We start from the raw sequence: 14185 nt of genomic DNA on the forward strand, positions 1-14185 counted from the left end.
TTTTTTCCAATCTTATTGATTTCATTTTTATGGAGTAGTAGGGAATAAATTCATCTGTTCATGTCTCCATTGCAACTCTTGGGAATTCTTGCTCCTTAACTCTGCCCAGCTTATAAATATTGAGAGTTCTGTTGCAGTTTGCTTTTCAGATCCAGATGGTTCAACTGTTGGCTCACCATGATAAGAATTCTTTTGGAAAATTTAAAGTGATTTCACTTTATGTAGGAGTCATCTTTGTAATATTTAAGTGATTATGTATTTAATGTATTATATCTTCTGTTTATTTATAAAATGTACAATGAAAAAAACAGCTGCTGCATCCTCTGCTCTTAGTTCTAACTTTATTAATGGATTTTGGTCTGCTTAACATGGAGGTTTTGCATTAGTTGTGACAGTACCTTGAGGAATCTCTAATCCTCAAGTGTAATTTCTGCCATTCCTCTAAAAGCATCAAAAATAAATATAAAATCTAGGGAAAATAGTGAGCTTGCCAAGGAAACCCAGTTTCAAATTAAATTCATACTTACCCTAGAATGTAGTCCCTTAGTCCCCCCTGTATGGAGAATCTGGCTCTCAGTGAGCAGGACGCACTGATATTGTAGATGTTGATTGTTAGTATCTGAAAAAATAAAAGGATTATGATAGAACAAAACATTAATACAGCTTTGGATTAAATTTTTTCTTTTAATATACTCTCACATCATAGGTCTGTGCTGGGTATCGAATAACTAGGTATTTTCCCCCTAGAGATGATATTTTTTTTTCTTTAGGATTATGCATATTGAAGCGACCACTTTTTATTTGATTAGGAAGTGCATAGTTGGGTAGTACCAGTAATATTTTGATTTTATCCATTTTGACAGTGATTAACTGTCACTATTAAAAACTTGATTATGTCATTTATACTTATTAAGTTGGGTGAATAGTAAATTAGCTCTAATATGTTGAATATATTTGAAAATTTCTAGCAAGGCCTTCTGGCTCCTGAAGAAGCATAGCGCTCATTTAGTTCATTTCGTGGTGATAAATCTGTTAGAATGAGAAAAGCTATGACTCAGCTGCTATCATTTCTTTGTAATATTCCTTTTTTGTGTATTTCTTTGTCTTGTGTTGTTATAGTTAACCTCTCTGAAAATTATTTTTTTTGATACGGGATACATGGGGTGTAAATGTTCAGATTTTGAAATGACCTTAATTTAGTCCATACACAATTGAAAGAAAAATTATTTTTTTCCTTAGAAAATGGAAGGCATTGCTCAGCTGTCTATTCTAGCCTTCTGTTTTGTAGGACAAAGTCAGATGCTACTTTCATTCTCATTCCACCATAAATGTGTCTTTCCTTTAGAATTTTTAGGATTTTTTTTCTACTTGAAGTTATAAAATTTCACCTGTCTAGAAAAGTCCTGTGTCACTCTTTACTCCTAGATGATGAGACAAGAATGAAGTATTATTTAATGCTTAACTGCTTGAGATGCTATGTTGCTTGTTATACCAAGAGCTCTTGAAATTTATTTCTCTAGGAGTTTGTAATAACAGGCAGTTAACAGGCAGGACTGTGGGATAATATGCTAGTTAAGAGCACAGAGTGCGTAAACGAAAGCCATCAGAGATGTTCAAGCTGTGAATGGCTCACTTCCCATACCCCAGCAGGAATGGGAAATACTGACATTTATAGGAGTGGGAGTAGAAGCTAGGCACCATTAGCTAAGGCAGCACTGACTATACAGTAATTCTAAATTATATTTTAATAAGGTTTTCTCACTAAAGCTTTACTTTTCAGCTTTTAAATATTGAATCATGATGATGGTGATAGTGATGATGGTATAATAATACTTAAAAAATTTTGGCCTTTACTATGTGTCAAGCGCTGTACTTGTCATTTTCCTTACTTTTTCTTATTTAGCATTAACAAAATATTCCTCAGAGGTGTTGTTATTGTCCCTCTTTTATAGATGAGGCTGTCGATGCTCTATAAAACAAGTGGCAAAGCCAGGATTTAAACTTAGATCTGTTGGGATGCAGAGCTTGTTTTTCTTAAACCACAACTATGCTAGACTGTCTACCAATGTGATAGCTATTATGTGTAGTGGAAGCTCATGGCTAGTAGGCCAATTTACATTGTTCTGCTCCAGTATCTGAGTTATATTCTTACTAGAGTTAATTGTATTTTTTCCTAAAACCTATTTCTGCCAGTTGTGTTTGTTACTGTATTTATGTTGTTTAAGTAAATAAACTAATGAGATGAAATAGTTTTTGAAAGTAAGTTGAATGCATTGGAAAAACAACATATTGTTAAAAATAAATTTCCTTTTGAATTTTTTGTAGATGAGACAACTCATAAAAAATAGGGGCATGTAAGGTAGCGTGTGATCTGACATTTGGATTGTTTTGCATTTGTTTTTAAGCTCCTGCTTTACTTTTGAGAAACTGAAACTTGAAATTACAGACAATTTACTAGTCATTTGGCTCATATGAGACTAAGAAGTTAAAGCTCCAGTCAAATGAAAAGACAAGACCTTGACTTGAAATCAGAAATGGGTGAATGAAGTACCTTTATGCAATTTTAGTTAAAATATTCAGTACACGTAAATATTCTTGTTTTAACTTTGATCAGTTGACCAACTAAAAGGTCTTCTGCTGAACTCTAGCACAGGGTTGGCAGAGGGCCTTTGTCTTTAAAGGGCCAGATAATAAATATTTTAAGCTTTGCAGGCCATAAGGTCTCGGTTGCAACTATTCAGCTCTGCCCTTGAAGACCAAGAGCTGCCTTAGATGATATGTAAACAAATGCATATGGCTGTGTTTCAATAAAACTTTATTTAGAAACATAGCCGGTTGGGTAGATTTGGTTCTTGAGCCTGACATCTTCTCTGGAATTACAATTCGTAAAGTTTGGAGATGTTGTGAATATTTTTAGTGTCCTTAGTAATTGACTCTAGGCTTTTTCTGTGGTGAATGATTGTGTTCTGGGTTAGGTCAGGGATTTCTGAACAGTGTGTGGGCAGAGATCTGGGTAGATCCAAAGTGATCTTCAGAGTTCTTTTACAGTTTGTTCATGGTTTGAAGGATCATGTGGACACTTCATGGTACCTCAGAGTTGTTTGTTTAGCTTCAAAGTGTTTGAAAATCACGTTTTCTGTGAGGTCTGTTGATAAACTCAGCAGCAGTGAGTAGACTGAAATCATTGGAATAGACCTTTGATCTAAACAGACTGGAGTTTCCAGGGGCCATGGACATACAGTATAAACTTGGAAGAATAAATTTTACTTACACGTATTTCAGAAGTTTTAGCACTCTACTGAACCATATATAAAGATGTGGTAATTGGGTAACTGGTGTTCAGCATATAATGGAATCTTGAAACTTTAGAGCTAGAAGCAACCTTTTAGATCCAGCCCACTTTTGCATAGGAAGCTGATGCCCAGAGTTATTAAGAGACTTGTCTTAAATCACATGGCTTAATAACAGAACAGGGAAGAATCATTAAGAGGCTAATTACTTTCACACTATTGTGTCTTTCAGCAAGTCAAATTTGTACAAAATTTTGATTTATATGCAACTTTCTAAGATGCATTTTGCAAGTGTGTGTCCAGATCAGTTATTTAAAAGAAAACTTTTAATTATTTATGGATGTGTTACTTTAATATTTTCTATCGTGATTATAAAAATGCCCCCCCCAAATTGTTTGATTCATTCCATTCACTTGCAGATAGCCTTTAATAGCTTTTAGCCTTTCATCTTACAACTGGTAATTTTTTTTTGACTGTAATGTAGCTTTTATTTATCCAAATGTTTATGAATAGGTCCTTTTTACATACTTTGATTAATTGACTGAAATAACTGGAATTCAGGTTTCTAAAAGATGGCTAAGGGTTTCTTTAAAGGCTGTACATTTAATATGTCCACTCGTTAATCACATTTTTACATATGTATCTTTAATTAGTAGCAAACTGTTATCAAAGTACAGTTGTAGATTTTGAAAACTTTTTTTTTTTTTTAATATTTATTTATGGCTGTGTTGGGTTTTCGTTTCTGTGCAAGGGCTTTCTCTAGTTGCGGCAAGCGGGGGCCACTCTTCATCGCGGTGCGCGGGCCTCTCACTGTCGCGGCCTCTCTTGTGGCGGAGCACAGGCTCCAGGCGCACAGGCTCAGTAGTTGTGGCTCACGGGTCTAGTTGCTCCGCGGCATGTGGGATCCTCCCAGACCAGGGCTCGAACCTGTGTCCCCTGCATTGGCAGGCAGATTCTCAACCGCTGTGCCACCAAGGAAGCCCTGAAAACATTTTTAATAAGACCAGAATGTTTGATTTATAAATTTTATATTTAAAATTTTCTGCATACTATTTACATTGCCATGTTTGCATTAACTCTTAATATATAGGCTATAAAATCATTTTAACCGTAAATAATAGAAGCAATAAAAACGTCTAGATTTATAATAATATTGTAAATAAACTCTAAAGCCCATTTTTTTCAATTGAGAAGCTGAAAAAATCATTACTCTCACCTATGAATTAGTTTAGATATATCCCTTTTTTCTCCAAACTCACAATATTCCCTGAAAGAATATGTTTACCAGTTCTGATGTTTATTATTCTGGGTGTTCTTGCCTCTCCATATCTGTGTCTCTAGCTTCAGTCTTAGGTGAACTTCTGAGCCCTGTGTGATAGAGGAGCGGAACCAGCTTCCACTCTGCTTCTCTCTTTTTCTTTCACTAAGGCACCTGTAGACCCAGAGTCTAGTCTGACTCTTTTTCTTCTAAAACATTCTCCTTTTTTTTTTCTCTCTGTAGTTCTTTTTTTTTTTAATTGAAGTAGAAAATGGGGGCTGAAAGAATGATGGTAAAATTTTGTCATTTTATGTTTAAATTGCAAATTTGACTTTGCAGATATTTATTACCTGCTCTGAGTCAGGCAGTGAGTTTAGTTAGTCCTGGGGCATCACTGGGGAATAAGCCACAGCCTGCTCTGACAGATAGTCACAGATATTTCTTTACTATAATTCAGGGTGCTGTAAACAGAGCATTGTGAAACTTAAGGGAACAGTCAGCAGAGGAAGACTTCTGAGAAAAGATGACATTTGGAAGATAGATGGACATTTGGGCCCAAGTGAGAAAAGGAGAATGTACTTTATAGTTATTGTGAACATTATATGCAAGAACAGAGGGTGTGAAAGTCTGGGGTTTGTCTGGGGAGTTGCACATAGTCCATATGACTAAAATACAGTTGACCCTTGAACAATGTAGGGGTGAAGGGCGCTAACCCTCAGCTCAGTCGAAAATCCATGTATAACTTATATAGTTATAAATTATACTCTGAATCTGTGATTCTGCTTCCGAGGATTCAACCAACTGAGGATTATGTAGTGCTGTAGTATTTACTATTGAAAAATGTCTGCTTATAAGTCGACCAGCGCAGTTCCAATCCCTGTTGTCCCTGTTGAGCAGCAGGAAATGCTCAGGTCCACAGGACTGTCAGGCCTTGCCTAAAGCCTTTCACATACAAGCTATTTGAAAATGATGCATCTGCCAAATCAAACAGAATGTTGACCAAATCCAGTCTGGAGTTAGACCCCTGCTCAGAGCTATCCCTGAAAGCTTTTTGGAGTTTGTTGTACAATGTTTAGTATGCAGGTCAATGGTGTTAGTCAAATAAATGGATGTATGAGTTGAAGGGTGGGATGTGTGTGTTGTCTGCAGAGATTCATTAGGAGGTTATTAAGTGATAATACTTGATTTAGAACACAAACTTGATAAAGGAGAAGCATAGGTGGATATGAGAAATACTGAAATGGTAGAATCATCAGGGTCTGATTACCAGTTATATATGAAGAGAGAGAAGAATTAAAGATGACTCTGGAATTTCCAGCTTGGATTGAATGGGTGGTAGTCATATGAATCAAAAGAGAGAGAACATGGGAGAAGGAACAACTCTGGGAGTTGATACTGATTTTTTTTTTTTTTTTAAATTGGGTGGAATGAGAAATTATTTAATTCTAAGTGCTAAGGTGCTATCATGGCTATCCTTTTACAGGTATTATTTTGGAGCCTTTAGCTCTCATTCCTTTTTTTTTTTTTTATTCATTCATTTATTCTTTTTCAGACAGAAATTCTCAGAATCATTTTTTTAAGGAAAATCTCACTCCCGCCTACAAGTATTTCCTTAACGTATATTTATGTCTGTGGCTATTTTTCAGGCATAAATCCTGGTTACAGACCCTAATTTTTAAAATAAGGTATTAATCCTACACTGTTGATTGTCAAATCCTGAAGATTTGTTCATTCTCAGTGTTTACTAGAGAATATAATCTTCAATTCTCAACCTTAATCAAAAGCATGCTTATGATAAATAATATTTGTAGAAAATGGTCTAATTCCTTTACGTGTTTGGATGTTTATCTTTGAGACCATCAGAAACTGGGTACTTGTATTATTATTGGTTTTACTTTTCTGACAAATTGCTTTGCATTGGTATCTCTCTCTCTCTCTCTCTCTCTCTCTCTCTCTCTCTCTGTCAAACCACTTTGGTGTTATATCCTCAGTTTGCATTAAAAGGCTCTATAAGAAGCAAAGACAAGGAGTCCATGAATCCATATTGTATATTCTGTAAGGCTGTTACCAAGGGTGTTGTTCCTTAGGAGATAAAATATTGCTATCCTCTTTATCAAGACTGGCAAAATTTTCTCTCTCAATGCCAACAAAAGTGATTTTTTTCCTCTTTGTTTTTTTTTTTCTCTTGAGTTACTGGTGTATTTTGATATTTTGGACACTGAATTATGTACTCTGGGCTTCCCTATTTGTTTTGGCTGCTAGGACTTTGAGAGTCACGTATATAATCAGATGACAGTTGTAAAAAACCTTGTATAATTTTGGTGTATTAAACTACATCTTCCACTTGTTCTTACTGTTTTATTTTAGTTTTGCCTTAACCTCTTTTGTTAAAAATGTTTTCTCTAAAATTGTATTTATGTTGTTAGATACCACAGATCTTTTTTAATATTGGGATATTATAATACAAATAATATTAGTTTTTTAAAAATACTGACCTAGGGAGAATTAAAGGGGAAAAAAATCAGATAAAATCACATATCCTAAGTGTATAACTCAATATATTTTTACAAAGTGAACATAATTGTGTAATTACCTCCCAGAAACAGAAACAGAACTAGAACATTTCTAGTACCCCAGACACTTCCTTCATGCCCCATTCCAGTCATTATTTTCCCAAGGTAACCAGTGTTCTGGCTTCTGTCACTAACGTTAGTTTTGCCTGTTTTGAACTTTAAAAAGTGCATACTGTATGATTCCATTTATACAAACTGACTTCTTTTTGTCCAATATTATGTTTTTGAGAATCAGGTAGTATATTTTCATTGCTATAGTATTTCATCATAAATATATCTCACTTTACCCATTTAATTGTTCACAGACAATTGAGTTGCTTCATTTTGCCTATTACAAATCATGCTGCAAGGATTGTATATGCACTTATGAAAGATACATATCTAGGACTTCTGGGACATAGAGTATTTGTGTGTTGAGTTTTAGGAGCTGTTAACAGTTTCCCAAGAGGTGCTATCAGCTTTCCCTTCCTCCAGGATTGGATTGCGTGTTCCTTTTGTTCTACATCCTTGCCAACGTTTGTTGATGTCATTTTTAATTTTTAAAAAATAGTTTTAGCCATTCTGGTCTTTTGTTATAGTGTCTTATTGCAGTTTTAATTTGCATTTCCTGAATGCCTGATGGAGTGCATATTTATATGTTTTATTGGCCAATTGGATATCTCCTTTGTCAAGTATCTGTTTAAGGCTTTTACCCTTTGTTTTTTTTCTGTTCTGTTGATCTGTTTATGTATCCTTATAATAAGTACCACACTATCTTATTGCTGTAACTTTATAATAAGCCTTAACCTATTTTAGTATATGTCTTACAGCATTGTTCTTCACAGTATTCTTGACTGGTCTTAGCCCTTTGAATTTCCACATAAATTTTAGAAGCAGCTTGTCAGTTTCTACATTAAAAAACCTTCTGGGATTTTGATTAGAATTTCAGTTATTCTAGGAGATCATTTTGGTGAGAACTGATATCAACAATATTGAAGGTTTTAGTCTGTTTACATGATATATACCTCTATGTAGTTGTCTTCTTTATTTTAGCTGTATTTTGTATTGTATATTTTTTATTTGATTTATTCCCAGGTATTTGGTTTTTTGAAATTGTATTTTTTTTAAAGTATTTGTTTATTTATTTATTTATGTCTGTGTTGGGTCTTCGTTTCTGCGCGAGGGCTTTCTCTAGTTGTGGCAAGTGGGGGCCACTTCATCGCGGTGCGCGGGCCTCTCACCGTCGCGGCCTCTCTTATTGCGGAGCACAGGCTCCAGACGCGCAGGCTCAGTAGTTGTGACTCACGGGCCTAGTTGCTCCGCGGCATGTGGGATCCTCCCAGACCAGGGCTCGAACCCGTGTCCCCTGCATTGGCAAGCAGACTCTCAACCACTGCGCCACCAGGGAAGCCCCTGAAATTGTATTTTTAAAAATTTCATTGTCTAATTCTTTGTTTCTAATATATAGAGATTTTATTTTTGACATTTTACTTTTCATCTATATTATACTTATTATCTTTAAAACTTGCTATCAGTATTTAATTCTTAAGTTCTTAGTTTTATCTATAGATTCTTGAGGATTTTCTGCTCACACAGTCCTGTTGCTGCTAGTGATGACTCTTCTATTTCTTCCTTTCTAATTCTTTTCCTTTTATTTATTTTTCTTGCCTTTTTGTACTGTCTGTAGGATCAGCAGCACAACTTACTGCTCATACTATTGATCTGTGCATTTAATTATTCAGTTTGTCTCTTTTAAAGATTGACACACCTAATTCTGTTTTATTTAATAGTGAACTGAATTCAAAGCTGCAAGATACTTTAGAGCAAATTGAGGTAAGAAGAATTATATATTAAGTTAAATGACATTTTCTTTTCAGAGGTTTCTGAATAGCGTAGATGCATCTTATGTTTTGACTTTCATGTTAGTATCAGTGTTTCTACATCACTATACTTTGTGTTTTTCATTTGGAATATCTGTGCATGGTCAAGTTAATATTAATTTACTTGTACTCTCAATAATACTTTAGGAATTGTGGGATCTGAAAAGAGTATTTGAAAATATTACCATATCCAGCAAGATCCCTAAACTGTTAGTCAAAGGTGTGTTCTCATGTAAATTACAGGCAAAATACTTACCATGTATTAATTATTTTTTGAGTATCAACTGCTACTCCTTTTTAGTTTAGTGAGTTTATTTATTTAAGAATGATTATTGGCTGATGATAACCCTCCTAAATTCCTAAACCTCATAATAATATCTCATACAATTCATCAAATATGTAGAAACTGGAAAGGAAAAGCTATGTTATTGTGAGCATAAAGCCTTTTCCTCCTACATTTATTCAGAGTTCATCTCTTTCCTCAGAATCTTTGCAAAGCAGAGTGCTCATTTAAATAAACTTAATACGAATTATTTGGTTTCTTCTGGTACTTTATTTTATTGTTTTCCTGATGAGAGTACTTAGAAAAGTTGAGGCTAGACTTTCAAATGACTTTTGTGAAAGTAGTTTTTGATCATAAATGCAATTATTTCCTAATTGTAAGAATGACAGTTTATTTGATAAACATAAATAGAACTGCTTTGAAAATCCCTTAAGTAAATAATCACGTGAATGTTTTAATGAGGACTTTCTTTCAAGGCTCAGTTTTCTTCATTCTTATAATTTTCTATATAAGTACAGAATAATATTTATCTTAAAATGAAATCATTGAGATAGAAACCCATAAACAGTTGGTACATTTAGATATAAAAGGGGCAGTACCTTGAGGTATGTACTTTTAAGGTCAATGTAGTTTTCTTGAAAATTATCAATGCTTTTCAGTGATTTACAGAAGGATTGTTTTATTTTTCAGTAGTCCTACAAACTCAGTTCATATAATTGTAAGATTTTAGCAGATGCTTGAGGAAACATAGTTAAGTAAAATTAAAAACTAAAATTCCTTTAGAGACTATGATAATTATTTTGTGTCCCTTGAAACACTAGGCATGGTTTTTTAAAAAACTCACATATTAATAACATCTCAATAAACTTGAGTATAGCTGGTAATAAGAATTATAATTTATTTATATTTTAATTTAAATTTGTTTTTGACTATTAAATCCAGTGTAATAGTAAATGTGTTTAGATATTAGTTAAAAGTGAGAAATTAGTCTTAATATTTTCCTTTTACTACCTTGAAAATATAATTCCTTAACCACCTCTTGCCTCCTCTTTTAATTATACAGGAACAGTTGGATGTTGCTCTGTCCAAAATCTGCAAGAATTTTGACATTAACCATTATACCAAGGTTCAACAAGCTTATCGACTTCTTGGAAAAACACAGGTTAGTTCTGAAAGGATGTTTTCTTTTTTCTTAATCAGGAATCTGTTGATCTTTATGATTGCTTAAGTTTGAATATTATTATTAATATAGTGTGCTTAAAAAGTTTCATTTAACAAAGTAAATTTTTATGTTGTATTAACAATAGTAACATGATCTCATAGGCTCAGAGTGTGTGTAGTATGATTAAAACATTACAGAAGTCTTTTTTTTATAAAGTTTTTTTTTAAATTTATTAATTAATTAATTTATTTTTGGCTGTGTTGGGTCTTCGTTTCTGTGCAAGGGTTTTCTCTAGTTGCAGCGAGCGGGGGCCACTCTTCATTGCGGCCTCTCTTGTCGCGGAGCACAGGCTCCAGACGCGCAGGCTCAGTAGTTGTGGCTCACGGGCCCAGTTGCTCCGCGGCATGTGGGATCTTCCCAGACCAGGGCTCGAACCCGTGTCCTCTGCACTGGCAGGCGGATTCTCAACCACTGCGCCACCAGGGAAGCCCAGAAGTCTGTTTTAAACTATGAAGTGTTTCTCAGGTTTAATAGTTTCACCATTCTATGTAGGTTTTTTTAAAAAGTATATTATGAGATAATTCAGTGGGAGAGGATTGTAGTCTTTTTTACCTCAACTCTTGGTCCCGAATAAGAACTTCTAAATTTGGAGCCTCATGGTTCCTAGATGGGCCATCACGACTCCCTCAAAGTGGTATGTGAACTTTTGTGCATTGTGTACATTTGTTGTAAAACAGGTCCGTTGCATGTATCAGATTTTTCAAAGGGTTCTATTATCCTCACAATGTCCTCACTGCTCCCATGATGCATGGCTTTACATACTCTTACTGCTCAAGGGCTTCCTTGAAAAATTTGAAGTAGAGGCCACAGTTTGAAAATTAATTATATCTTCTGCAAATATAGGATTATACATTTTTCTAGAGAACATCCAAACATGATAGGTGTAAATGTTTTCTTCCCTTAAATGGTCTCTTGTCTTAGAGAAGGAAATTGAAGACTTTACCAAACTATTTAAACTCTATTTACATTTTATAATAAGAATAAAGAAGTTTGGTTATTGATTGTACTTTATTAGTTTTTATATCTGAAGCTATACCTAGGGAAAAATACTAGAAGGAAGACATTTGGTAATTTCGAGGGACATGTTTAAAGACCTTTGAAAATACAACTATAGCTTCTGATTTCCCCCGTTAGATGAATTCTTTCACTCATTAAATATTTATTGGTACCTACTATGTGCATTGCTCCAGGCACCTGGATATAGGCCCTCATGTATCTTACCTTCTAGTGAGGGAGACAAACATTAAAGAAATAAGTCAGTGTAAGTGGATAGAGTGATGCAAAGTACTGATTTATATAGGATAGTCAGGAAAGGCTTCTCTGAGAAGATGACCATTGAGTATCCTGAACAATGTAAAGGAATGATGGCAGAAGGCGTCCAAAGGTGTGATTATGCATGACATGTTTGGGAAAAGGCAGGATGGGTACCAGTGATAAATACAGAACAACAGAGCAGTGTTCACAATTCAGATTTATCTTTAGTGGAATGATGTTCTGGTTATTTGCAGTGTTATTTGCAAATAATCAACACTTATAATTCTGTGTATAATAGTTATTCGTGCTGTAGCTAAAATTGGTAAAGACTTTTTCCCGTGTTTTTAAAATCTGCTGAAATTTATTTATTTTAATAATATGAGATTATGTTGTATGTTTTTTCTTTCCATAGACAGCAATGGATCAACTTCATATGCACTTCACCCAAGCCATTCATAATACCGTGTTTCAAGTTGTTCTTGGTTATGTGGAACTATGTGCAGGAAACACAGATACAAAATTCCAAAAGCTGCAATATAAGGATCTCTGTACGGTATGTCATAACTTAAGTATTGTTCATATGAATCTATTTTAGTTTTTAAGTTTATATTTCATTTCTTTTAGAGCCTACTATTTGAAGATATGTTTGCAAACAGTTTTTCTCCCATATTATTCTTTTCCTCATAGAGAAACTGGAAGATTCAGTCACATAAATAGTAAAGGTTGATGAGATGGTACAGGTTTGTGGAGTGTGGTTGCTTCTAAATGGACTCTCTACCCTCTTACAGCTTCTTTTACCCCTCTGTCTCAGGGTCTTAACTCTCTTCTGTGATAGCATCTAGGGTGCTTTTAAGCAATCATCTTTGCTGATTTTCCTTACATACTTTCAGTCTTTTCATGTGTAAAAATGTTGCTTCTGTCAGCATCTGTAACCAATTTTTCTTTTTCATTCTTAAAGAAACATAGGTCTGTAGGTAATATAATCCACAGGTGGGAAGTGAACTGAGTTGGGTTGGCTACTCCTTTTGAATTGTTCCTGCTGATGGATTGATGTAGTGTGAGGAAAAGAGAATGATGAACCTCTAGGAGAATGGGGGTGCTATTTGCTTTTAAAGGAAGCCTTGTAAAGCATGAATTCTGTTTGATACTTATTAACAGAATTAGGTATGATAGGTTCTTTAATGTTGAAAGAACAGACTTAGAGGAGCTGAATAATGAGATGAAGAATATGATGCATTTTAGGGTGGCCCACTTTCTTTGGCACTATTCTTGATAAAAAATTAAGGAAGTTTAGAAATTACCTCAGGCCTCTTGGAAGTATTTAAGTCAGTGCTGTTACTGGCAGACAGGGATGTGAATATCTCTTATAAGCCTAAGTAAGTTTTAATTTGTTTTATAATATTGAGTTATATTTGTCCTGTTTAAACCAGGTAAGATTAGGAAGAGATTATCTCATATCAGATTTATTTATTTAGTTTGATGAAAAGATGTGGACTTTTAGTAACTGAGTTCTATAAATGAAAGTGGTTAGCTCAGTAGAGGAAAAATGGAAGGAAGCCTTAGAAGTTCAATCAATAAGCTGATGAAAGGAAACTTAAATATGTTTTCCTGGTGAGAACACATATCAAGGATCTGGAATGGCATAACTCAGGCAAGTGAGGTGATTTGTGAAGGAGCCTTGTATTAGAATGTACAATTCTTAATTTTTCAATATATGGCAATTGGGAATCATTTTTGCCCTAATTAAAATTAACTGATAATAATTATTGACGAAATACTGGTGTAGGAACATATGTGGCACCCGAGTGTCAGGTAAGAAAGAAGCAACAGAGCCCTCAGGATATATGTGCAGGGTGTTGACTGGTAGATTTTGGAAGTGAGAAGGAAGAGCCCAGGCATTTGGGCAGTTGGTTTTCTCTGTATAGTAGCAATATTTTGAAGGAAGTCCTTAATCATAGATAAAAGTTTAAATATAACATTAAAAATTGAAATAAGTGATTTAAAATATTGTGTTGAAGTATAGTTGATTTAAAATTTCTGCTGTACAGAGAAGTGATTCAGTTATACGTATATATGTTCTTTTTCGTATTCTTTCCCATTGTGGTTTATCACAGGCTATTGAATATAGTTCCCTGTGCTGTACAGTAGAACCTTGTTGTTTATCTATTTTATATATAGTAGTTTGTATCAGTTTAGCTCTTTTATTTTTTATTCTTTTTTAACATCTTTATTGGAGTATAATTGCTTTACAATGGTGTGTTAGTTTCTGCTGTATAATAAAGTGAGTCAGCTATACATAAACAGAAATTCCCATATCTCCTCCCTCTTGCATCTCCCTCCCACCCTCCCTATCCCACCTCTCTAGGTGGACACAAAGCACTGAGCTGATCTCCCTGTGCTATGCGGCTGCTTCCCACTAGCTATCTATTTTACATTTGGTGTGTAT

General features: G+C 34.5%; 1 protein-coding gene across 2 annotated transcripts in view; it reads left to right on the top strand.

Moving 5' to 3' along the window:
- Positions 1 to 14185, top strand: part of VPS50 (VPS50 subunit of EARP/GARPII complex) — a 128532-nt gene that overhangs the window by 28306 nt on the left and 86041 nt on the right. For both annotated transcript variants that reach the window (XM_059933852.1, XM_059933853.1), the window contains 3 exons: positions 8891 to 8933; positions 10327 to 10425; positions 12152 to 12292. In XM_059933852.1, coding sequence (XP_059789835.1) covers positions 8891 to 8933; positions 10327 to 10425; positions 12152 to 12292 — 283 coding nt within the window. The remainder of the gene's footprint in view (positions 1 to 8890; positions 8934 to 10326; positions 10426 to 12151; positions 12293 to 14185) is intronic.

This window comes from Balaenoptera ricei, chromosome 9, assembly GCF_028023285.1.
Source record: "Balaenoptera ricei isolate mBalRic1 chromosome 9, mBalRic1.hap2, whole genome shotgun sequence".
NCBI classification, from domain to species: Eukaryota; Metazoa; Chordata; class Mammalia; order Artiodactyla; family Balaenopteridae; genus Balaenoptera; species Balaenoptera ricei.